At 40.1% G+C, this 25,984-nt stretch overlaps 1 protein-coding gene across 1 annotated transcript in view; it reads right to left on the reverse strand.

The window, feature by feature from the left end:
* Positions 1-479: 479 nt before the first annotated feature.
* LOC126215113 (complex III assembly factor LYRM7) overlaps positions 480-25,984 on the reverse strand; it is a 34,054-nt gene continuing 8,549 nt past the window's right edge. The window contains exons 3-5 of the mRNA XM_049941767.1: positions 13,786-13,856; positions 5,901-5,982; positions 480-810 (exon numbers count right to left, since the gene is read on the reverse strand). Of these exons, the coding sequence (XP_049797724.1) occupies positions 737-810; positions 5,901-5,982; positions 13,786-13,856 (227 nt within the window). The 3' untranslated portion in view covers positions 480-736. The remainder of the gene's footprint in view (positions 811-5,900; positions 5,983-13,785; positions 13,857-25,984) is intronic.

Consider the following 25,984-nt stretch of genomic DNA (forward strand, 5'->3'; position numbering starts at 1 on the left):
TAGAACTTTTGGTGGTTTCTGTTCACCTTGGGTTATGCAAACAATTGATTGCTGCTTGGTTTCCGGCACTAACAAATAAATCAGTTTCACCTCCTGTTACAATGTATACGCATTTTGTGTTTCCATGGTCAATTTTTTGAGCATTTATTTGAAATGTTAACATTTCAAGTACATACATACTAACTAGGACAATTTTTCATACTGAAGTCAGTGGCGGCTCTTAACGACACACTCGCAATTTAATCGCATATGGCTCCTTCGAGGACCGATGTTCACTAAAATTCTTTTGTTTCTAGAAACATATGCTTTCACCTACGTCAGTTTTCACTACTATGATACATCCTGTAGATAAATCATAAATCCAGCAGCTGCTGCAGAAATTTGTTCATAACATTGCATTCATAGTATTTTCTCCAACATCTGGGTATGGTACTACTGTAGTAAATTAAAACATTAACGTTAATTCTCAAAGTGAACCCTTCTATGGTAACATGAAAGCACTTTATTTACATCTATGTAAATGATACATCAGTCAGAGTCAATCTGTCCAATACAAGCGATACCAGCTTCAACATTAATTACTCACCACAAAACTGTCACAAACCTGTAATTACTGCTGTTCTGGTACCACAAAGACAACTCATATACAGTGTCAATATTTCAAAACACAATTACATTTTAAAACAACTCAGGTACATTGCAGTCACTAATATCATTAACCACTCTGTCTGCAGTACTAAGATTTACATCTCTGAAAAGGCATCCCAGGTATGTTGTCCAACTTGTAAGTTTCTTCAGTAATTCTTAGTTCTGGAAGGAAAACAAATTATGAGTTCATTTTCCATTTCTCAATTAAACAACAAGGGGTAGTCATAAAGTTTTAATTATCAACTTAAAAAATAAAGTTAAATAATTCATATTTTGTTTGTTTTTAGGTAGCCCTACACATCTCTAGTTGTGGCACACAATGAAAACATCTCACCACATTACCGTTTGAGTCAACACAAAATAATGAAATCCACTGATAAAAGAGAGTATTGTGTGGTAGGAGAACAACACTGCAACAAACTGTGCTGAATTCGTGGAAGTGTACAGCAACAATGCACCATGACAGGATACTTTGGAAAAAGGCAAAAATTTATCACAGATCAGTTTCCAACATCTCATCAGTGATTTGAACGTGATACAGTTTGCGATTCTCTTCATCCTACATTTGCTCACACTCGTTCAAAAAAGCTAACCGAAATAAAGTCGACAACAGATACGTTGGACCCAAGTCAGCCAACACAGATGATTTCTGAAGTATCTGTTGACTGAAGATACTCTCGCAAAAGGAGGCCAGGTAGCTTTTAACGGATGCTGAAAATTTGTTCACAGATTGCAAAGTTTCAGAACAAATAATAATGTTAACAAAAGTTTGCGCTTCTCATGTTTTTATATGAAGTACCAAGAAAACATGAAACCCATCCTTAATGACTGAAACTACATAAGACATTATTCTTGTATTCTCAAGACTGGAGGACCAAATTAAAATTTTAAAAAAATATTTGAAAAAATTACAATACTGTCACAATGCACTTGACTAATGTTGTTGAATAACCATGTCTAATGTGAAAACAGTCGCCTAGCAAAGTCAACGTCCTGGAGTGAGGGGTGTGACAATCTTCTTGTATGGATGATGGGATGCTGAGAGCAAGTCTCCAATTGAAGACTTAATAATGCATTCAGTGCCTAGCCCAGTCCATTCGCTCTGACAGCAGTATGTGGGCGAGCTTTATCTTGTTGGAAAACACCTGCTGGAATGCCGTTCATGCTTGGCAGCACAAGTTGAATCTCCAGATGTACAAATTTGCAGTCAATGGGCCTGCTATCATACAAAATTGCAGCCGAGACCATAACTCAAGATAGAGGTATAGTGTGTTTAGCACGCAGCAGACAGATTGGTTGGAGGCCCTCAACTGGCATCATCCTAACCAACACACAGCAATTACTGGCACTGAGACGGAACCGGCTTTCATCAGAAAACACAACAGACCTCCACCCTGCCCTCCAATGAGATTTTGATTGATCATTTATCCTCAAAAGTGGAGTGGTTTGAGGTCAACAGAATGCACACTACAGAGCATTTCATTTGCAGCTACCCTTAAAGTAATCAATTTGTAGCAGTTCTTTGACTCACTGTGGTGCCAACTGCAGCTCAAATTGTTCCTGCTGGTGCAATACAATGTGCCAGAGCCATACACTGAATACGACAGTCTTCCCTCTCGGTACTGCCACGCGGTCACCTGGAGCCCCGTCTCCTTGCGACTGCACACTCTCGTGACCACCGCTGTCAGTAATCGTGGACAGAGGCTACATTGCTGCCTAGTCTTTCTGCATTGTCACAGAAGGAACATCCGACTTCTAGTGGTCCTACTACACAACCTTATTCAGTGATGTGTTGATACTGGTATCTTTTTCACCTTAAAGGCATTTTTATCTAACATCAACTCACCACATCCAATCTCAAAGGTAATTAATGCTCATAAGTGTTAGAGCATGTATTTAAAGCAAACCTGATTCACATCCTCATAGTAGTGCTACTAGTGCCACTCTTATACAACTGTTATGTGGTACAACTCCTCATCACTGTTGTGATTTTTTTTCCCCCACCAGAGTATTTGCGGAACGTAATATGGTGGAAGGAAATGGTTCTGTGGGGCCAGTGGTGCTGCCCGCTGGCCTGTGCAGGTACCGTGACCATGGCCTGGCGGTGAATGCGATCTTCCACAGGACTTCACTTTCAAAATTCTGCTAGCAGAAGAAGAGCCATGCTGGCAGCAGTTGCGCTGGTAAGTGATTGTGCTGGCGTTCCTTAGCACCACTGCAACTTCTGTATCTGCCTGATCGCATTGGACAAGTAACAGATGTACCACCATGACCCCGACAAAAGTGAGCAGCGGGAGGATCTGGATTCGTCACCACCAAAAACGTGGATGACCTGACCATCGTCGACCAAAGTGATGCTGAATCTTTTTGGGACTGCCATATTGTGGTGTGGACAGCAAGTACACTCATAAGGGCTAAACTATCCCAGGAGAATACTACCGAAATCTCCTGACAAAGTTACAGATGGCTTCGAGATGGAGCACTGAGGGAAGCTGTCCGAGGGGATGTTTTTACCCGATGACAATGCCCCCAACCCATTCTGTACATGACACAAAACTGCACGCTGCTTCTCTGGGTCATCAAATTTTGCCTTCCTTCAATATTCTCCTGATATAGCATCCAGTGACTACATCCTCGATTCAAATGAAGAAACTACCACATGGCAGGCATTTCCAAAATGACAATAAGATGATTTTCGAATTGGAACAAAACTTGAACAGCCAAAATGCAAACTCCTCCAATCAATGTCTCCAGCAAGTCATCTATTGTTAGGAAATACTGGGTTGGTGCATAAGTTCACAGCATTTTCCCACAAGTTTAGTAAACATAACAGATATACAGGAAATAACAGAGACTTAATTCATCAGTAATATATTCTCCTTCACTACTTATAATAGTCTGCCAATGCTGGGTTAACTTTCTGATTCCACAGCTGTAGACATTACATGGTTCTGTGGTGAAGAATTCATAAAGCCAAGTTCAGAGCACATTTTCAGGTGGAAAAGAAGTTCCTCGAAGGTCGCTCGATAGAGGGCGGAAAGGGTGTAAATTTGAGGACACTCCTGTATAGAGCATTTTGTCAGTCTACCAGAATGCAGATGAGCATTATTGTGGAGTCGCATCAATTTAAGCAGTCTTCCTAATCACTGATGTCAGACTGTGTCTGCAAGACCTCTCAATTGCTGACAATAAGTGTCAACAGTGACGGATACACCTCAGGGAAGCAATTTGTAGAACCACACACCAACGCTGTTCCACTAGATGCATAGCATTATCTTTTGTGGATGTGCACAGGTTTTTGTACAGGGAGTCGCTGCTTTGTCTGCACTCAACCATTCTTTTCTTCTCCTTACGTTAGCACATACAAGGGGAGGCCGCCAATTGTGAAATTCAGATTCGATTCATACTGCGCATAATAAAAGCTCATGGCCAGAGGTATAATGTGGCAAAGCACCAAGATGCACTTCTCAGCCGTTGTCAAGAAAATCGACAGTTAAAAGAAACCATTGCGGTGAAATACTCTCTACGATTAACAGTTTTCCACAGCGTCGTGGCGCAGCGGTAAGCGCTCGGGTTTGTAATCCGAAGGTCGCCGGATCGAATCTCGCAGCATGCAACTTTTTTTTGTATTTATTTTTTGTAATTCAAATGTGTGTGTGTGTGTGTGTGTGTGTGTATATATATATATATATATATATATATATATATATATAGTTATAATAGAGGGAAACATTCCACGTAGTAAAAATTATTCTAAAAACAAAGATGACGTGACTTACCAAATGAAAGTGCTGGCAGGTCGACAGACACACAAACATACACACAAAATTCTAGCTTTCGCAACCAACGGTTGCCTCGTCAGGAAAGAGGGAAGGAGAGATGTCTGCTTGTGTCTGTATATGTGTGGATGGATATATGTGTGTGTGTGTGTGTGTGTGTGTGTGTGTGTATACCCGTCCTTTTTTCCCCCTAAGGTAAGTCTTTCCGCTCCCGGGATTGGAATGACTCCTTACCCTCTCCCTTAAAACCCAAACCCTTTCGTCTTTCCCTCTCCTTCCCTCTTTCCTGACGAGGCAACCGTTGGTTGCGAAAGCTAGAATTTTGTGTGTATGTTTCTGTTTGTTTGTGTGTCTGTCGACCTGCCAGCACTTTCATTTGGTAAGTCACATCATCTTTGTTTTTATATATATATATATATATATATGTGTGTGTGTGTGTGAATTACAAAAAACTAATAATAAAAAAAATTGCATGGTGCGAGATTCGATACGGCGACCTTCGGATTACGAACCCGAGCGCTTACCGCTGCGCCACGACGCTGTAGGAAACTACTAATCGTAGAGAGTATTTCACCGCAACGGTTTCTTTTAACTGTCGATTTTCTCGACAACGGCTGAGAAGTGCATCTTGGTGCTTTGCCACATTACACCTCTGGCCATGAGCTTTAATTATGCGCAGTATGAATCGAATCTGAATTTCGCAATTGGCGGCCTCCCCTTGATAGACACCATTTTTCAAGAGCAGTAATGATACAGGATAGGAATGGTTGGTGTTGTTCATGAGCCAGTTGATGATGAGCAAGCAAAGATGCACATATGGTCACCCGTGGGTTTTTGTCATTTTGGCTTAGAGCAAGTGGTAACCACACACCCAATTTTTGAGCCTTCTCCACTGTGTGCAATCGTCGACGATGGTGCTACGATCACCGTTCATCATATATGGCAGTTCTAGAGTACACTGATGTGGATCATTGAGGATTAATGTGTTTAAACGATTTTTGTCAAACCATAAAGGCCTTCCTGTATGTGGAGAGTCAACAATCTTATTTAAAACTAGAAAACCATTTTCTTGCCATGCTCTGTCTGATGACATTATCCCCTTACACACTGCAAATGATTCTGGCTGTCTCCACTGCTGTCACCCCTCTATTGAATTCAGACAGAAGAATATGTCAGAAATGCTTCAATTTCTCCACTTCGCAAGGCATTTTCTAGCACCTACAGCTCTACTAAATATCTTCAAATGACAAAGAAAACAATGTGTACACAAAAATAGCAACAGTGAACTACAAATAAAAAATGACCATCGAAAAATAAACCCGTAGCAAACAGTATACCAACTGGCAAAACAAAAATGCTATGAACTTATGCACAAACCTAATATGCAGAGAAGGACTAGCATTTGAGATGGTAATTAAAACTTTGTGACTACCCTTCATACTATAAATTTACAAAAATGGCTGTGTTTTGTACCAAACATGTCGTCCTTGATTTTACGGGCTTGAACGACTGATGCTCTCAGCTCCTTGGCCACGTCATGTGCAAGTTTGACTAACTGTAACAAATAAAAACACACACAGAAGGGCGTGAATTGGAAAAGTACAGCCTTTGATTACAAAACTAGTGTTGTATTGCAATAATTATGATTTTTTTAAACAATAGAATGACAGAATGTCAGTACAAATTGATGATAAAATTAGGAAAGTGATTAATGAACATAATACAGTGACAGCAGTTTTATAGTGAGTACTCATCCCAACAAAATATGAGGGTAATCCCAAAAGTAAGGTCTCCTATATTTTTTTTATAAGTACAAAGACCTGTTTATTTCTACAATGGTTTACATCAGTTTGCAGCTTGAACATTTAGCTATTTTTTGACATAATCACCATTTCTGTCGATGCATTTTTGTACACGCTGTGGCCGTTTTTGTATGCCCAAGTGTTGTGTACATAGTTCCGCGTAGTCAGCGTGTACACACCTTTCCCAATAGAGCGCGCCTCGCTAAGCGCAACAGCACAGGCGCAGCGCTCGTCCATCTCCGCACTACGAGATGGCGCTGTCTTAGACACGGACCAAATTCTGCTTCCGCCGATCCGCATATTAATACGTAACGCAGCCAATGAGATTGCTGCTAACGTAGAACCTTTTCTCCTTGCGGATCACACTCGCGCAGTGATACCTGAACACGCGAGGTATTATAACGAGTGTACAGGCCTCCGATTAGTCAGTCTGCATCAGTCTGTATTAGTCTGCATTTGTCTGTACCTCTATAGTCAAGTTTCAGTCTGCGCCTAATAAGTTTATCATATTCCTGTACATAGCCGTGAAGAGAAATGTATAGACACTTTGTCAAGTATCAGAGATATGTGAGAATAAGATTAACGTACCAAGACCAAGAATGGAGAGCTGCATCAAACCAGTCTCAGGACAACAACAACAACAACCAAGACCAAAGGACCCTCAGATTGTCAATTGTAAACAGCATCCAGAATCGAGTTACGTAATATCTATGATTTTTATTATTTTAATAAATGTGTGTGAAAATTAATCAAGTTCTGTTTAAAGTTGGTCACCGTCAATCTGCTACTCTAAGCGTGCAAGTGGCATTTCTATCGTCTGACCTAACGGCAGAAGATAAACATGCCACAATAAGACCACGAGACATATTGTTGACACTCACCTACTTCGTTAGAGTGACAATTCAAATAATCTGATGGTGTGTGTACCGAAGGTCTTACAGTACGCACACCACACCATGTCATACCAGCTCGCCGCCATGCTGTTCAGAAATTTATGAACCTCTTCTTTCACCTCATCGTTGGAGCTGAATCGCTTTCTGGCCAAATGTTCTTTTAACCTAGGGAACAGGTGATAGTCACTGGGTGCCAAGTCAGGACTATAGGGTGGGTGGGTGATTATGTTCCACTGAAACTGTTGCAGGAGAGCAACAGTTTGCTGAGCGATGTGTGGGTGAGCATTGTCATGGAGAACGTGTATGCCCTTGCTCAACATTCCTCTTCTCTGGTCCTGAATTGCCCGTTTGAGTATTTTCAGAGTTTCAGAGTACCTGTCAGCGTTACTTGTGGTCCCAGCAATTCAGCTTCAATGACGAGGTGAAAAAAGAGGTTCATAACTTTCTGAACAGCATGGTGGCGAGCTGGTATGACATGGCATACAAAAACTGTCACAGCGCCTACAAAAATGCATCGACAGAAATGGTGATTATGTTGAAAAATAGCTAAATATTCAAGTTGTAAACTGGTGTAAACCATTGTAGAAATAAACAGGTCTAAGTACTTATTAAAAACTAGGAGACCTTACTTTTGGGATTACCCTTGTAACTACTTTTGGTGACATATGTTCTAAATTGTATATAATTAGAAAAGGCAAATGACAGTCTTGTTCATGCTCAAATTGTCAGTAGAACTAAATCTCCAAAACTCAAACTGACATACTTTCAGATCTATTTTGTAGCATAATGTTAGTCAATTTCAGTGAGTATTGTAGAAACAATGCATGTGTTGTTGATCACATTGTGGGAAACAATGAAACTGTGTAAAATATACAAATTGTCAGGCACATTTTCACTTGTGTTTTGGTAGACATTTGCTATTTTGCTTTGGTAGAATTCAGATGGATTCAGCTGAACCACTCACCCTCTGCTTCACGCAAAGCCTAGCATCGATGCACATCAGCTTGTTTCCTATTAGAAGCACAATGGTTTTCACAGTGGAATTTTATGTCCTCATTTGACACAATGGTCCACAATTATTCTAGCATGACATTTGGTTTAATGACATGTATTAATGGGAACAGGAAACATGGAGAATAGCCAGTGCTCCATCAGTGACTGAGCAGTGCTGCTTTTATGGCAGAACATATAGCAGGCAGACAGACAGACATGTGGCTCACATGATGAGAAGTAAAGGGCAACCCAGGCAAGGAAGACTAGCAAACAAATATTTACAGATCTGACAGGTACTAGAACACACAGCAGCTGGCAGTTTCTTGTAATACCACAGCACAGTAAAATAATTTGTCATATTAAACTTTATGCCGATCTGTTGAAATGTCTCAGAAGTGGTACTGAACCAGGGAGTATTACACTTCTGGCCATTAAAATTGCTACACCAAGAAGAAATGCAGATGATAAACGGGCATTCATTGGCCAAATATATTATACTAGAACTGACATGTGATTACATTTTCACGCAATTTGGGTGAATAGATCCTGAGAAATCAGCACCCAGAACAACCAACTCTGGCCGTAATAACGGCCTTGATATGCTTGGACACTGAATCAAACAGAGCTTGGATGGTGTGTACAGGTACAGCTGCCCATGCAGCTTCAACACGATACCACAGTTCATCAAGAGTAGTGACTGGCGTATTCTGACGAGCCAGTTGCTCGGCCACCATTGTCCAGACGTTTTCAATTGGTGAGAGATCTGGAGAATGTGCTGGCCAGGGCAGCAGTCGAACATTTTCTGTATCCAGAAAGGTCTGTAGAGGACCTGCAACATGCGGTCGTGCACTATCCTGCTGAAATGTAGGGTTTCGCAGGGATTGAATGAAGGGTAGAGCCACGGGTCGTAACACATCTGAAATGTAATATCCACTGTTCAAATGCCGTCAGTGCGAACAAGAGGTGACAGAGACGTGTAACCAATGGCACCCCATACCATCACGCCGGGTGATATGCCAGTATGGCAATGGCGAATACACGCTTCCAATGTGCATTCACCGCAATGTCGCCAAACACAGATGTGACCATCATGATGCTGTAAACAGAACCTGGATTCATCCGAAAATATGACATTCTGCCATTTGTGCACCCAGGTTCGTCGTTGAGTACACCATCGCAGGCACTCCTGTCTGTGATGCAGCGCCAAGGGTAACTGCAGCCGCGGTCTCCGAGTTGATAGTCCATGCTGCTGTAAACGTCATTGAATTGTTCATGCAGATGGTGGTTTTCTTGCAAACGTCCCCATCTGTTGAATCTGGGATCGTGACGTGGCTGCTCGATCCGTTACAGTCATGCGGATAAGATGCCTGTCATCTCGACTGCTAGTGATACGAGGCCGTTGGGATCCAGCACGGCGTTACGTATTACCCTCCTGAACCCACCGATTCCATATTCTGCCAACAGTCATTGGATATCAACCAACACGAGCAGCAATGTCGTGATACGATAAACCGCAATCACGACAGGCTACAATCCAACCTTTATCAATGTCGGTAACGTGATGGTATGCATTTCTCTTCCTCACACAAAGCATCACAACAACATTTCACCATGCAACGCCGGTCAACTGCTGTTTGTGTATGAGAAATCGGTTGGAAACTTTCCTCATGTCAGCATGTTGTAGGTGTCACCACCGGTGCCAACCTTGTGTGAATGCTCTGAAAAGCTAATCATTTGCATATCACAGCATCTTCTTGCTGTCTGTAGCATGTCATCTTAGTGGTGTAGCAATTTTAATGGCCAGTAGTTTAGTATTTTGGCTCTACAAATGGTCATCAATCAGTCTTTACTGTTACTGACTGCACAGGATACCAACAGATCAGGTAACACATATTTAGCACATTTTCCTTGCCTGATGTGTCCCTTCTCACAGGCCACCCGTCACCACACCGTATGTCTGCTATCAATGCCCAAAAGTGCTGCCAATTTGCTGATGGGATACTGACCCTACCTCTGCCTTTCCAACAAGTGATACTTGCAAATGATACAACTATATAATAAATTTGTATACAGGGAGGGATGACACATGTCTTCAAGATGGGACAGCAATCACAGTAACTGGCCTGATATTAACATTCTGCGTATTGTTGGCCACGCTGGAGAAACATGTCACCTAGGAGTAGACATTGAACTACAACAATGATTGTACAGACTTTGAAAGACAAACAAACATTGTATTATAATTATTATTTGCATCTGGTAGTCACATTCACATTCTGAATTGTGAAGTTGTTGCTAATGTACTCAAAGAATTAAGCATTTGCTGTGGAAAGATCATTGTTCTCAATCTTAAGAATGTGTGACACACATATATGAGGGTTGGAACTTTAATAGTGGCAACTATTTATTTACAGCTTGTACGAAATAGATACGTGTTTCAAAGTTTGACTGACCTTCAACGTAGTCACCAGCATTGTGTATAACCCGTTGCCAGCGATGTAGAAGCCAAAGGATACTCTTAGCAGTGCCAACTGTGTTGACAGTTCGAGCGGAGCACTCTATTGCCCGACAAATTTGTAGCAGTTCTTAAGCAAATGCCGTGAAGTGTTTCTTTCAGTTAGAAATCAAGTTGAACTTACAAGGCCTTAAGTCAGGGCAGTGCAGTAGGTGGTATAGCACTTAGCAGCCCTATCAGTTAAACAAATCAGTAACAGCTTGCACTGTACATGCTTCAGCATTGTCCTGCAAAATGATGGTCAGGTCCTGCAGAAAGTGTCATCACTTCTGTCTCTATGCTGTTTATTTTTGGAACGCGGCCTACGAATAGCTTAGAGACAGAACTGATGACACTTTCTGCAGGACCTGACCATCATTTTGCAGGACAGTGCTCAAGCACGTACACTGCAAACTACGGTTTTATTAATTTTATATTTGTACTATGATTTTATTAATTTTGGTTCTTGACAATTTTATTACACTTTCTTATTACTTTTATTCCTTGAGAATTGCATTTTACATTGCCTGTCTTGCTTTTATTTTTTGCCCTGTACCAGACCTATCTTAATTACTGCTATGCATAAGCTGATGGTATTAGTGCTATTAGTAGCTGGTGGTATTTGGGATGAAACTTAGTTGGGCGACTATGTTGTTAGCTATTATTTCTTCGGTGGTCCCTCCTGCCCTCGCTATTAGATCCAGACGCGGCCACACAGGGGTCTCATAGTGGTTCGCGCAGCAGTCTTTTGAACGGTCTTGCTGGGCTTCCACAACACGTGCCGGACTGGGCACTTGTTTGACAGGCTACTTTTGGGGTTCACAAATAAGCATTCTATGGCTTATAGGTCTTTATTTTAATTCCTTAAGCATATACCACATGTCTAGTCATTCAAAGTGTGTGCATAGGTTACATTAGGCTGGTAATGTGTGCTTATTTGCTGTTACATTCAAGTTTCTTCGGTTAGGCTCCATTTACATGATGTGGTACTGATTTACTCAGAGAACCTTTTCATGCCTCACCCACACGGGATCTCGCATGCTATTTGATAAATGTGATGGATTTTTTACAGGACTAGTACAACTTTCTTGTATGCAATCAAGGAATAACCTGATGTTCACATTTTATTGGCACTTTTAATGTTAATTAATTTTATGAAGAATCCCTCTTATCTTTCTTGCTTTTTATTGCATCTGAAGATGGGATTTACATCTTGACACCTGGGTTGTTTGTATGATTTTATCCAAATAAAGGATTAGTCATGTACAACTGGAGTGGATTTATTCATCATGAAAAATTTTAACCACAGTTGTGGATGTCCTGCAAAGGGTGTATTAAATGAAGTTATTCTTTACTGTCAACAGTATTTCCACTGGGCCCTTGCCCCCATCACAACCACCTTTACACTATTCAATGGCTGTGGATCTCTGAGCCTGTCACCAAGCCATATTGTGACAGCAGAAGGAGCAACAATGCCTACAGTATCTCCATTGTGTGATGAATGCAATATTTTTGTTTTGTTTTGGTTGGCTACAAGGGTCATGGCAAGTCAGTGGGTTTAGCCAGGGGTTGAATTGCTCTTGTAAGTTCAGTAGGAGACAGGTGAACTCAAATCATATTTTGAGGGAGCTTAAATACAAGTGTTATTTTTCACTTGGTTAATGCGAGCAATACGGGTGTCAAGAGAAAGAGATGTGGCTCATTGCTGAATAGTATATATGCTGTTAATCAAAAGTAGTGATACAGCAGATTTTTGTTGTTTCAGTGTGTAGCAGTAATTATGAGAAGCCATTCAGATGTGATTAATTGAGTGATAGTTAGAAGTAATATGGTAGTGTTACAGTTGTGTTCTTATCTTTTTCATTGGTAAGGGTTGACGACCATCCACTGTTGGCAGTAACTACAGCAAAACCTCACTAATTCATCCTCTATGGGACTGGGACTGTCAGAGGAACTCTTATTGACCCATAACATCACAATACAGTACAGCGCAACTTTAATTTTCAACTGGAAATACTGTCTGAAATATTGTTCCATGTTAAAATAGTAACAAAACAAATATAAAATGCTGAGACACTAAAAAATCTTACACAAAAGTGTAAAGTAGAATAGTTCCTGTACTACAAAATATGTCTGTATCATACAGTAAGATATTGTTACTGTGGGTGAAAGTTTAACAACTGTGCATACCTTATTCCAGTACTGCATTGACACACAAATAATTTGCACTTGACTATTTAAAATATAAGAAATCACACTGTAAGAAATATTCTGCTCTTAAGCAGGATGAAAGAAGTCTGTAATCTTCTTTTGCTTACCAGATGACAACACTGATTTTGCTGCAATGTTCTATCATTTCCTAATCTGCAAAATGTCTACTGGGTTAAACGTAGAACTTTATTTGATGTACCGAAGGGCTATATCAAATGCATTTTAGCACCTGTATGCGATACTCGAGCTGCAGTTTCATTGAGTCCGTTGTCATCATCTTTCTCGTTCTCATCAGTTGCTACAGTTACAGCATCAACAGTCTGGTCATCAGTTATTTTGCTTCCACTGTGCAGTCAACGTTGGCTGTACTGGGCCATTCACTCACATCACTGGCCTCAATGTCCAATTGTACAAACAACATGGTATGTTTACATTTATTTGGTGCCATAATTTGGTTTTAGATACTTTAATATGAAAGAAGAACACTGTCATTAATTGATAAAACAAATGCTTAGACAATAACATTTATTGAGTTAAAAACAAGCTACTTCATACTAAAACTGATCGAACTATTGCACCCAGCAATGGCCAACATCGCAGACGATGAATCATCGACAAGTGCAGACTTGACTGCAGCAGCGGCCGGTCGACATAAACAGACACCAAACATGGAATGGTCAGACTAAGCAGGGAATTAGATTATACGAGGCCAGATTAGTGAGGTTCTACCGTATTGTATTTCGAGATAAATTTCTGCAGATGTCCAAACTGAGTTTCTTTCTCTTTTGGACATAGTTTTTATTCAGAATAAAGACTGGGAAGAGTGCTGAATGTGATGCAAAATTAATGACCTGTCTTGGAAGACAACTGCAATCTAGCTTTCCCTAGCCAATGAGGTCATGCACAGAAACAGCTGAAAAAATTACAGTAAACACATGTACACCCGTGAAGCTAATTTTGTTTACCTCTTGCACAGCTGACACATCTGTCACGTGTTTGTTTTTTCGGTACTCCTCATTGATTTTTGCGCGGGCAGCTGCAACCAAATAAAATGTAATTAATAAACTTTTCAGAAAAGATTAGTCAATATCAAAATTTAATATTTTAGTATAACTACTTTATATTGTGAAAACACAAAATGATGCAAAATTATGATAAAATGGAGACAACTGAGGCCCATTTGCCATATTAAGTTTGTGAGGGTGGGGTAATGGCAGGAGGGAACATTCATGTCGCACATCTGACACACAGTTTGGAAATAACGAAAAGAGTGATGCACATTTACAAACATTAATTTAGTGTTTCATTTTCTTATCTAACTCCCTCAGGTAATGCTGAGGGAAATTACATTAGGAAATGAGATGCTAAAAGTAGCAGATGAGTTTTGCTGTTTGGACAGCAAAATAAATGCTGATGGCGGAAGGAGAGAGATGCAGACTAGCAATGGCAAAAAAAAACTTTTCTGAAGTAGAGAAATTTGTTAACATCAACTATAAATTTTAGTGTTAGGAGGTATTTTCTGGAAGCATTTGTCTGGAATGTAGCCTTGGATAGTAAGAAGTTTTGAAATGTGGTGCGCTACAGAAGAATGCTGAAGATTATATGGGTAGAATGTGTAATTAATGATGTGGTACTGAACAGAATTGGGCAGAAAAGAAATTAGTGGCATATCTTGACTATAAGAAGGGATTGGTTGACAGGACATATTCCGAGACATCAAGTGATCACCAATTTTGTAGGGAGGGGGAGAGAGGTGAAAATTATAGAGGTAGACCACAAGATGAATACAGGAAGCAGGTTAAAAGGGATGTGTGTTGCAGTAATTATTCAGAGATGACGAGGCTTGCACAGGGTAGGGTAGCATGGAGAGCTATATCAAACAAGTCTTCAGAATGAAGGCACAACAACCACCACAATCACAACTGTTTTAGAGCAATAACAAAAAGAAAAAAAAAACAATTTTAATAAAATTAATAAACAATGAAATATTGTGCATGTCTTGACCGCACAGTGTTGTGGTGTGTCATAGGTGGTGTTTACCACAAAGGATTGTCATATATTCAATGATTCTTCCAAACCTTTTAGACCTTTTTTTTTTTCTCCTCCATTCTGTTTTATGTATTCTGGTGCAGTAATCGCAATAAAGAATAAAGTGAAATGTAAAGAAAACTGCTGTTCCTTCTTTATCATGCTCAAGATACTAACTAGACATAAATCTGTACAGTACTACTTTATGTCAAATGCAAATAAGAGTGTTTTTGACACCAAAGTAAACACTAAAGGCCAGCTGGATGGATATATACTCACAAGGGAACCTCCCCATCGCAACCCCCTCAGATTTAGTTATGAGTTGGCACAGTGGATAGGCCTTGAAAAACTGAACACAGATCAATCGAGAAAACAGGAAGAAGTTGTGTGGAACTATGAAAAAAATTAGTAAAATATACAAACTGAGTAGTCCATGTGCAAGATAAGCAACATCAAGGATAATGAGAGGTTAGGATCACCGTGGTCCCGTGGTTAGCGTGAGTAGCTGCGGAACGAGAGGTCCTTGGTTCAAGTCTTCCCTGGAGTGGAAAGTTTAATTTTTTATTTTCAGTTTATGTGACAAACTCTTATGTTTTCATTACTTTTTTGGGAGTGATTATCACATCCACAAGAAAACCTAAAACGGGCAAGGTAGAAGAATCTTTTTACCCATTTGCTAAGTATACAAGTTAGGTGGGTCGACAACATATTCCTGTCATGTGACGCACATGCCGTCACCAGTGTCGTATAGAATATATCAGACGTGTTTTCCCGTGGAGGAATCGGTTGACCTATGACCTTGCGATCAAATGTTTTCGGTTCCCAATGGAGAGGCACGTCCTTTCGTCTAGTAATCGCACGGTTTTGCGGTGCGGTCGCAAAACACAGACACTAAACTTATTATAGTGAACAGAGACGTCAATGAACGAATGGACAGATCATAACTTTGCGAAAATAAAGAAAGTAAAATTCTCAGTCAAGGGAAGACTTGAACGAACGACCTCTCATTCCGTAGCTACTCACGCTAACCATGGGACCACGGCGATCCTAACCTCTCATTCTCCTTGATGTTGCCTATCTTGCACATGGACTACTACGTTTGTATATTTTACTAATTTTTTTCACAGTTCCACACAACTTCTTCCTGTTTTCTCCATTGATCTGTGTTCAGTTCTTCAAGGCCTATCCACTGTGCCAACTTATAACTAAATCTGAGGGGGGTGCGATGGGGAGGTTCCCTTGTCAGACACAGAGTGGCAAAGACTGCAGACTCTCACAAAACAACAATTTCCAAAATCTTGCTCTTTAATAATTTTCAAGTTAAGAGCAGCAACTGATTTTTGAAACACCCATGCTACAAAATTTCTTGAAAACAGTGTCAATATTTTAGCAGTGATAGCAACAGCAACTCAGATATGTTACAAGTCACTAGTAGAAGAGTAGCCCCCTCCCCTCCCCAAAAAACGGTGACAATGGCATGTCACATTGCCAGTGTCACTAACCCATAAACAAGCCACACACTGGACAACCGCAGCACTTGGTCTGTGCTCTATGAAGTTCCAAGTCTATCATCAAACCACTATGTACACAACGACACTGCTTTGTTTTCAGATTGTTTGGTTTTCACTATTTGTATATTTCCTGCCTGCTTCTGATATGAACATGTAATCTGTAAACAAAGCCAATTTTGTCAAGAGCAGAACATTTAATGAAACCAATAATGAGAACAAGAAACTCCATCACAGGGTCAAAATCTGATAAACAGTACAGTGTGACTGATAGTAGCTCATGCAGTGGACTGTACCAGACTGAATCATGGCTCTGATGCTGTGAGCAGCTCAGTCTACATGACATGTAACACATGCTCCTGGTGATGACAATCAATATCAGTCACTGGCAGGGATATTAAAGTATACCTTCAGTGTGCAGTCAATGATGACTCGTGCTCTTTTGTATTGGGACTGGACAGAAAACATTAGTTTTTTAGGATACTGACTAGAAGTAAAATGTGCATTTAATGACTAAACCTACTCCACTGTAAGTGATCAATAGTGTCAAGAGTACAGGCAGATTCCATATTCCTAGATTTGCAGAGAGCACTTGACATGTTTCTCCAATGCAGATTGTTGACAAAGGTCCGAGCATAGGGTTTAGGTTCCCAGATACGTGCGTGGCTCAAAGACTTTTTAAGCAACAGAACTCGATATGTGATCCTCGATGGTGAGTGATTATCAGAGACAAAGGTATCATCAGGAGTGCCACCAGAAAAAAGTGTCATAGGATCACTTTTATTCTCTATATACATAAAGGACCTGTCGGGCAGGGTGAGCAGCAATTTATGGCTGTCTGCTGATGACACTGTGGTGTATGGGAAAGTGTCATTGTTGAGTGACTGAAAGAATACAGAAAACGACTTAGACACAATTTCCAGTTGGTGTGATGAATAGCAGCTTGTTCTAATTGTAAAAAATGTAAGTTAATGCAGATGAGTAGGAAAAATAGGCCAGTAACATTTGAATACAACTTCAGTAAGACGCAGCCTGATAAGGCCACCTTGATTGCATATCTAGACATAACATTGCAGAGTAATACGAACTGGGATGAGCATGTCAGGTTGGTAGTACTGTTTCATTTGGAGAATTTTGGGAAAGTGTAACCCATTCATAAAGGAGATGGCATATAGAATGCTAGTGTGACGCAGTCTTGAGTACTCTTCATGTGTTTGGGATCCCCACTAGGTCAGATTAAAGGATGACATTGAAGCAGTTCAGAGGTGGTCTGCCATGCACAAATTTAGAGAACCGGCATTTGAGATCAATTGCAGAATGATTCTACTGCCACCAATGTACTTTTCAATTAAGAACCATGCAGATAAGATGTAAGAAATTTGGGCTTCTACAGAGGCTTTTAGAAAGTATTTTCCCCTCACTCCATTTGCAAACAGAATAGGAAGAAAAATGACTAGTAGTGGTATAGGGTACCCTCTATCATGCACCATATGGTAGTTTGCAGAGTATTTATGTAGATGTGGATGTACTACAGAATTATAAATTTTGAACAAATAAGGTAGAGAGCACAAAATAACTGCCTCCCTTTTTTCTGATGTCATAATCTTCTTACAAATAAAGTCATAGTGTGAATACTTCTGACTTAATGTACTGAAACCATTATAATCTATATTCGTGGTGGCAGCGATGTACATGTTGAGACTGTCTACACAGACTGACTGATCAGAAAATTGATAACAATTAGTTTTACAATACTGACCACATAGAATTCAGTTTATATTCATCTGTATACTTCTACAGCCATATTCTGCACATGAAGAGTGACGGCTGAAACATATCTGTGTGTTCTGTAAGTAGTCATATTTTGCTTTTGTGGCCCCTACAGGAGTGAGTCACATGGGGTTGTAGTATATTCCTAGATTCCTCACTTAATACTGGCATTAGATATTTGTTAACAGGCTTTCACGAGGTAGTTCAGTTATTTCAACATCTTCCTGATACTCTTCTGTGTATGAAGGAAACCTGTGATCAATCTGTGCTGCCTTCCTTCGTATACGTTGAGTAACCCCTGTTAGTCATACATGGTACACATTCCACACATCCGAGCAATATTCTAGGATGCGCCACATGAATGTTTCGTAAGTAATCTCCTTCAGAGACTGCATTTCCTCAGTATTCTATGAATGTACCAAAGTCTGTCGCTGCCCCCCCCCCCCCCTATGAAACATGGACCTTGCCGCAGGTGGGGAGAGTCTTGCGTGCCTCATCAAAACAGACAGCCGTGCTGTAGGTGCCTATTGACAGACCAGACAAATGTGTGGTTCCTGAAGAGGGGCAGCAGTCTTTTTCAGTAATTGTAGGGGCAACAGCCTGGATGATTGACTGACCTGGCCTTGTAATATTAACCAAAATGGACTTCCTGTGCTGGTACTGCAAACGGCTGAAAGCAAGGGGAAGCTACAGCTGTATTTTTTTCCCAGGGACATGCAGCTTTACTGTATGGTTAAATGATGATGGTGTCCTCTTGGGTAAAATTTCCGGAGGTAAAATAGTCCCCTATTAGGATCTCAGGGCGGTGACTACTCGGGAGGACGTCATTATCAGGAGAAAGAAAACTGGCTTTCAACAGCTTGGAGTGTGGAATGTCAGATCCCTTAATCTAGCAGGTAGGTTAGAAAATTTAAAAAGGGAAATGGATAGGCTAAAGTTAGATATAGTGGGAATTAGTGAAGTTCAGTGGCAGGAGGAACAACAAGGGTAATAAGTACAAAATCAAAAAGGGGTAATGCACGAGTAGGTTTAATAACGAATAAAAAAACAGGAGTGCAGGTAAGTTACTGCAAACAGCATAGCGTATTATTGTAGCTAAGATAGATACAAAGTCCAGGCCTACCACAGTAGCACAAGTTTATATGCCAACCAGCTCCACAGATGACGAAGAGATTGAACAAATGTATGATGTGATACAAGAAACTATTCAGATGGTTAAGGGAGATGAAAATTTAATAGTCATAGGTTACTGGAATTCGATAGTAGGGAAAGGAAGAGAAGGAAAAGTAGTAGGTGAATAAGGACTGGAGGTAAGCAATGAAAGAGGAAGTCGCCTGCTAGACTTTTGAGCAAGGCGTAACTTATCATAGCTAACACTTGGTTTAAGAATCATGACAGAAAGTTGTATATGTGAAAGAGGCCTGGAAACACTGGAAGGTTTCAGATAGATTATATAATGGTAAGACAGAGATTTAGGAACCAGCTTTTAAATTGTAAGACATTTTCAGGGGCAGATGTGGACTCTGATGACAATTTGTTGCTTGTTGTTGTTGTTGTTGTTGTGGTCTTCAGTCCTGAGACTGGTTTGATGCAGCTCTCCATGCTACTCTATCCTGTGCAAGCTTCTTCATCTCCTAGTACCTACTGCAACCTACATCCTTCTGAATCTGCTTAGTGTATTCATCTCTTGGTCTCCCTCTACGATTTTTACCCTCCACGCTACCCTCCAATACTAAATTGGTGATCCCTTGATGCCTCAAAACATGTCCTACCAACCGATCCCTTCTTCTAGTCAAGTTGTGCCACAAACTTCTCTTCTCCCCAATCCTATTCAATACCTCCTCATTAGTTACGTGATCTACCCACCTTATCTTCAGCATTCTTCTGTAGCACCACATTTCGAAATTTTCTATTCTCTTCTTGTCCAAACTGGTTATCGTCCATGTTTCACTTCCATACATGGCTACACTGTATATTAAAACTGAAGAAACTGCAAAAATATACGAATTTAGGGAGACGGGACCTGGATAAACTGAAAGAACCAGAGGTTGCAGAGAGTTTCAGAGAGAGAGTAAGGGAACAATTGACAGGAATGGGGGAAAGAAATACAGTAGAAGGAGAATGGGTAGCTCTGAGAGATGAAATAATGAAGGCAACAGAGGATCAAGTAGGTACAAGGGCTAGTAGAAATCCTCAGGTAACAGAAGAGATATTGAATTTAATTGCTGAAAAGATAAAATATAAAATTGCAGTAAATGAAGCAGGCAACAAGGAATACGAATGTCTCAAAAATGAGATTGACAGGAACAGCAAAATGGCTAAGCAAGGATGACTAGAGAACAAATGCAAGGATGTAGAGGTGTACGTCACTAGAGGTATGATAGATACTGCCTACAGGAAAATTAAAGACTTTTTGGGGGGAAAAAAACCAAATTTATGAATACTAAGAGCTCAGATGGAAAACCAGTCTTCAGCAAAGAAGGGAAAGCAGAAAGGTGGAAGGAGTATATAGAGGGTCTATACAAGGGTGATGAACTTGAGGGCAATATTATGGAAATGGAAGAGGATGTAGATGACGATGAAATGGGAGATATGATACTGCATGAAGAATTTGACAGAGCACTGAAATACCTAAGTAAAAAAAAGGCCCAATGAGTACACAACATCCCATTAGAAATACTGATAGCCTTGGGGGAGAGAGCCATGACAAAACTCTACCATCTGGTGAGCAAGATGTACGAGACAGGTGAAATAACTTCAGATTTCATGAAGAATATAATAATTCCAATACCAAAGAAATCAGGTGTTGACAGGTGTGGAAATTACCGAACTATCAGTTTAATAAGTCATGGATGCAAAATACTAACTTGAATTCTTAACACAGGTGAATGGAAAAACTGATAGAAGGCAATCTCAGGGAAGATCAATTTGGATTTTGTAGAAATGTTGGAACACGCAAGGCAGTACTGACCCTATGACTTATCTTAGAAGATAGGCTGACAATGTTGTCTGGAATACTCTCTTTCAAATTATGAAGGTGGTGGGGGTAAAATACAGGGAGCGAAAGGCTATTTACAATTTGTACAGAAACCAAACTGTAGTTATAAGAGTCAAGGGGCATGAAAAGGAAGCAGTGGTTGAGAACGGAGTGAGATAGGATTGTAGCCTATCCCCGATGTTATTCAATCTCTATATTGAGCAAGCAGTAAAGGAAACAAAAGAAAAATTTGGAGTAGGAATTAAAATCCATGGAGAAGAAATAAAAACTTTGAGGTTTGCTGAAGACACTGTAATTCTGTCAGAGAAAGCAAAGGACTTGGAAGAGTTGCTGAATGGAATGGACAGTGTCTTGAAAGGAGGATATAAGATGAACATCAACAAAAGGAAAACAAGAATAATGGAATGTAGTCGAATTAAATAGGGTGATGCTGAGGGAATTAGATTAGGAAATGAGACGCTTAAAGTAGTAAAGGAGTTTTGCTATTTGGGGAGCAAAATAACAGATGATGGTTGAAGTAGAAAGGATATAAAATGTAGACTGGCTGTGGAAAGAAAGGTATTTCTGAAGAAGAGAAATTTGTTAACATCGGGTATATATTTAAGTGTCAGTAAGTCTTTTCTGAAAGCATTTGTATGGGGTGTAGCCACATATGGGAGAGAAACATGGAGAATAAATAGTTGAGACAATAAGAGAATAGAAGCTTTCGAAATGTGGTGCTACAGAAGAATGCTGAACACTAGATGGGTAGATCATGTAACTCATGAGGAGGTACTGAACAGAATTGGGGAGAAGAGGGATTTGTGGCACAACCTGGCTAAAAGAAGGGTTTGGTTGGTAGGACATGTTCTGAGGCATCAAGGGTCACCAATTTAGTATTAGAGGGATGAGTGGAGGGTAAAAATCATAGAGGGAGACCAAGAGATGAATACACTAAGTAGATCCATTAGGATGGAGGTCGCAGTAGTTACTTGGACATGAAGAAGCTTTCACAGGATAGAGTAGCATGGAGAGCTGCACCAAACCAGTCTCTGAACTGAAGACAACAACAACAACAACAACAACAACAGCAACCAAAGTCTGTCACTAAGTGATCATTTCTGTTCATATCCTCACAAACTGTTACGCCAAGGCATTTGTATAAGTTGACACACTGACATTATAAATAGAGGATAGCAAGATTTTGCTTTTTGAGGATAGCACAATTTCTATATTTCTCTCACAATTGTTTAAGCTATGAAAACTGTCTACTGAAACAATGAAATAGAAGAACTAAACCAAACAATGTAAACTCCAGGTAGGAATATCAACAATGTAGGAAAAGTTAGATTGCAACTTACCACAGAGCTAAAATGCTATGTTGTTGTAGACAGATGGAAGACTCTAACCTCTGACGGGAGGAGCCGCGTGTACTTTGACAAGGTGCCTTAGACCACGTGACTACCCCGCTTGGCTCAGCTGACACAAAGAACAAGACATGACAATAACGAATTACTTCTGATAATGCTGTTGGTTGGTTGTGTGGTTTGTCCATTGAGATTTCCCATCCACATACATTATGATCTTTCAAAATTGTTAGCTGTTTGTAATATAAGAATCTGAACTGGAAGTATCTTTTTTTTTTTCCTTTTAAGAAATTTCTGCCATTTGATTATTTATTGTTTATTTTTTCACACATTCATGATTTTGCCTTTATAGCCATTCTCAAGTGCATGTTGCACTACTTTGTTAATTTTGCTGTTTTTATGTCATCTTGGTTTTTCACATGGATGTAATTATGAATCACTGTGCTAGTCCGAAACTTGTTTAATCTACCATACTCTACTGATTTGATGACCTTTATCTTCTTCCCCACGTGAACATTTCTATAGGTATGGCTTAGCAAGCAGTTACGTAGTAAAATTTGATTAATGGAGTGTATTAGATATAATAAAAATTGTAGGGCTAACGAAGTGATTCATAATTACATTCACATGAAGACCAAGATAACTTCAAAAGTTGTAAGATGAGAAAAGGAGTTCAAAATGAGAATGGCTATAAAACTGAAATCGTGTCTGTGTGAAATAAATGAACAGTAATTTACACTCAAATGGGAGAAATGTCTTTCAAAACTTTCTACACGGCTGTGGTCCTCTGCAAAGGAAATTCTCATGTTACAGGTCCCTTAAAATGTTTAACCTCAGCAATTTTTGCAAAATGTTTAATATCAGACTTTGGGGATGAAAATGTCAGAAGTTTTCTGGTAACAAATGAATAAGCGGAATTTGGACGACTTCAGGCCAGTAAGGAATATTTCTGTCTATTTCCTATCTTAACAACTGGATAACACAACACACCATAGCATTTACTAGACACTGTGAATGTATTGTCAATTCCAGTGAAATGTCTGCCCTACGATAAAAAGGTGGAGCTTGTTTCTCCTAAACCTCTCACCCTCAACACAGCACCATATAACCTACCAGCTTCCAGCATCCTCAGCAAAAGATCACGTTATACTATCTCATCCATCTACGTACATCCCAAGCCACTGTATGGTGTATGGCAGACTGTAAGTTGTATCACTGCTGGTCATTTCCTTTCCTGCTGCACTTGCGAAGCCTTCTTCCTTCCAGGGACTCCCATTTGAGTCCACAGAGCATTTACATAACACCTGCTTGTTCATCAAACCTACTGGTAACAAATGTAGCAGGACACCTCTGAATTACTAGGAATGTCTTCATTTAATCTGACTTGGTGGGGATCCCAAACACTTGAGCAATATTGGAGAATGGGGTGTCCAGGTGTTCTAAATAGGACCTCCTTTATAGATGAGCTATGCTTTCCTAGGATTCTCCCAATAAACTGAAGTCAACCATTTACCTTCCCTACAATTTAATATTGGGTGCATTGTAATAAGGATGGGGGATTATCAGAGACTGGAATACAACCCATCTGCTTTGACCAGTGATGTTATCACCATGCTGAAAACCCCATTTCAAGCGTATCCAACATGGTATTAAAACATCTCTCTAATACCCACAAAAATATAAATACCACATGAACCAATGCCTGACAGAACCTAATAAAACAAGTGGGACAATTGCACGAAAAAGGATGTTTTGAGCATGGACAAACTAAAAATTCAATAATAAAAACACCACCACCATTCAGGATGCAACATTGGAGGGGAAAAAAAAAAGCAAAACACACACCAGGATATCATACCCCCCCGCCCCAGGCTACAAAAGCCCGTATCACAATCTCCAGTTCACCTATATAGCACACCTCTAGATCAGGATACCAACAAACCCTTCCCACAACTAGAAAAGCCGGTATCCTAATGTCAAGTTCACCAACATAGTTCAAGTCTACACCATGTTACAAATAAACCCTCTCCACAACTAAAAAAGCTAGTATCACACTATCCAAGTCATCTATATAGCTCAACTGTAGCACATTAAATGACTCAATAATGCACCTCCCAAACACAGTGCCACCACACAAGACACCGCACGCCGCCTCTTCATACAACGTGCCTTCCACAACCACACTACATTTCCATTCCAAAACAAGCACACCACAGAAATGATGTCACACAAAACACCGTGCCACAGCGCAACTACGTCACAGGTCAAAGGCAATAGGTGGTGCCCTACAGCCAAATATACCCAAGGACAGTATGTGGTGTCCACTCTAGAACTTCTTTAAGCAGATGAACATGCTGATAACAGTCTCAACAGTACATTTACTACTGTATGGAGTTCATTGTTAACAACTAATCACAGTTCAAAAACAATAGTAACAATTATAAATATAATACTAGAAGGGGAAATAACTTACAATATCAATTAATCGCCCTTGGTGTACCACAGAAAGAAGAGAGGTGTTCATTTATACAAATCTAGAACATGCAATTAATTAACTTTGTGCTATTATGAAACTGAGTCAAGCTTTTATGTAGATATTTGGTGATAGTGAAGCACTGACTGATATGGAAAATTTGATACAGCATTGGAATCCACCTGTTAAATGGCACTTATAATGTTGAGGGTGCATTTGAAGTTTATTGTAATGTGTGTATTCTTCAACATGATGATACGTGACACTGATTCATACGTTACAATTTTATGTCATTATCTTTAGTATTTCTCGACACTGAAAATATGTTACACAGGTTTCAAACAATTGAAAATCCAGGATGGAATGTAACAATACCAGAGAAGGAAAGTTGCTACTTACCATATAGCGGAGATGCTGAGTCGCTATAAGCACAACAAAAGGATTCACACAATTAAAGCTTTTGGCCATAAACGCCTTTGTCAGCAGTACACACACACACACACACACACACAAATGCAACTTGCACACATGTCTGCAGTCTCAGGGTGTGGTTTCAGCTCTCTGAGACTGCAGACGTGTGTGCAAGTTGCATTTGTGTGTGTGTGTGTGTGTGTGTGTGTGTGTGTGTGTGTGTGAGAGAGAGAGAGAGAGAGAGAGAGAGAGAGAGAGAGAATGCGTGTACGTGTGCCTACTGCTGACAAAGGCCTTAATGGTCAAAAGCTTTAATTGTGTGAATCTTTTTGTTGTGCCTATCACGACTCAGCAGACTCAGCATCTCCGCTGTATGGTGAGTAGCAACTTCTCTGGTATTATTGTCATCTACATTGACATCTATACTCTACAAACCACTGTGGAGTGCATAGTTGAGGGTATGTTCCGTTGTATAAGTTATTAGGAATTATTCCTGTTCCATTCACATACAGAGCACAGGAAGAATGAGTGTCTGAATGCCTCTGGGCATGCTGTAATTATACTCTCTCACCCTCACGATCCCTGCGTGAATGAGACACAGGGGATATCAGTATATTCCTTGAGTCATCA

This window comes from Schistocerca nitens, chromosome 12 (genome assembly GCF_023898315.1).
Source record: "Schistocerca nitens isolate TAMUIC-IGC-003100 chromosome 12, iqSchNite1.1, whole genome shotgun sequence".
In the NCBI taxonomy this organism is placed as follows: Eukaryota; Metazoa; Arthropoda; class Insecta; order Orthoptera; family Acrididae; genus Schistocerca; species Schistocerca nitens.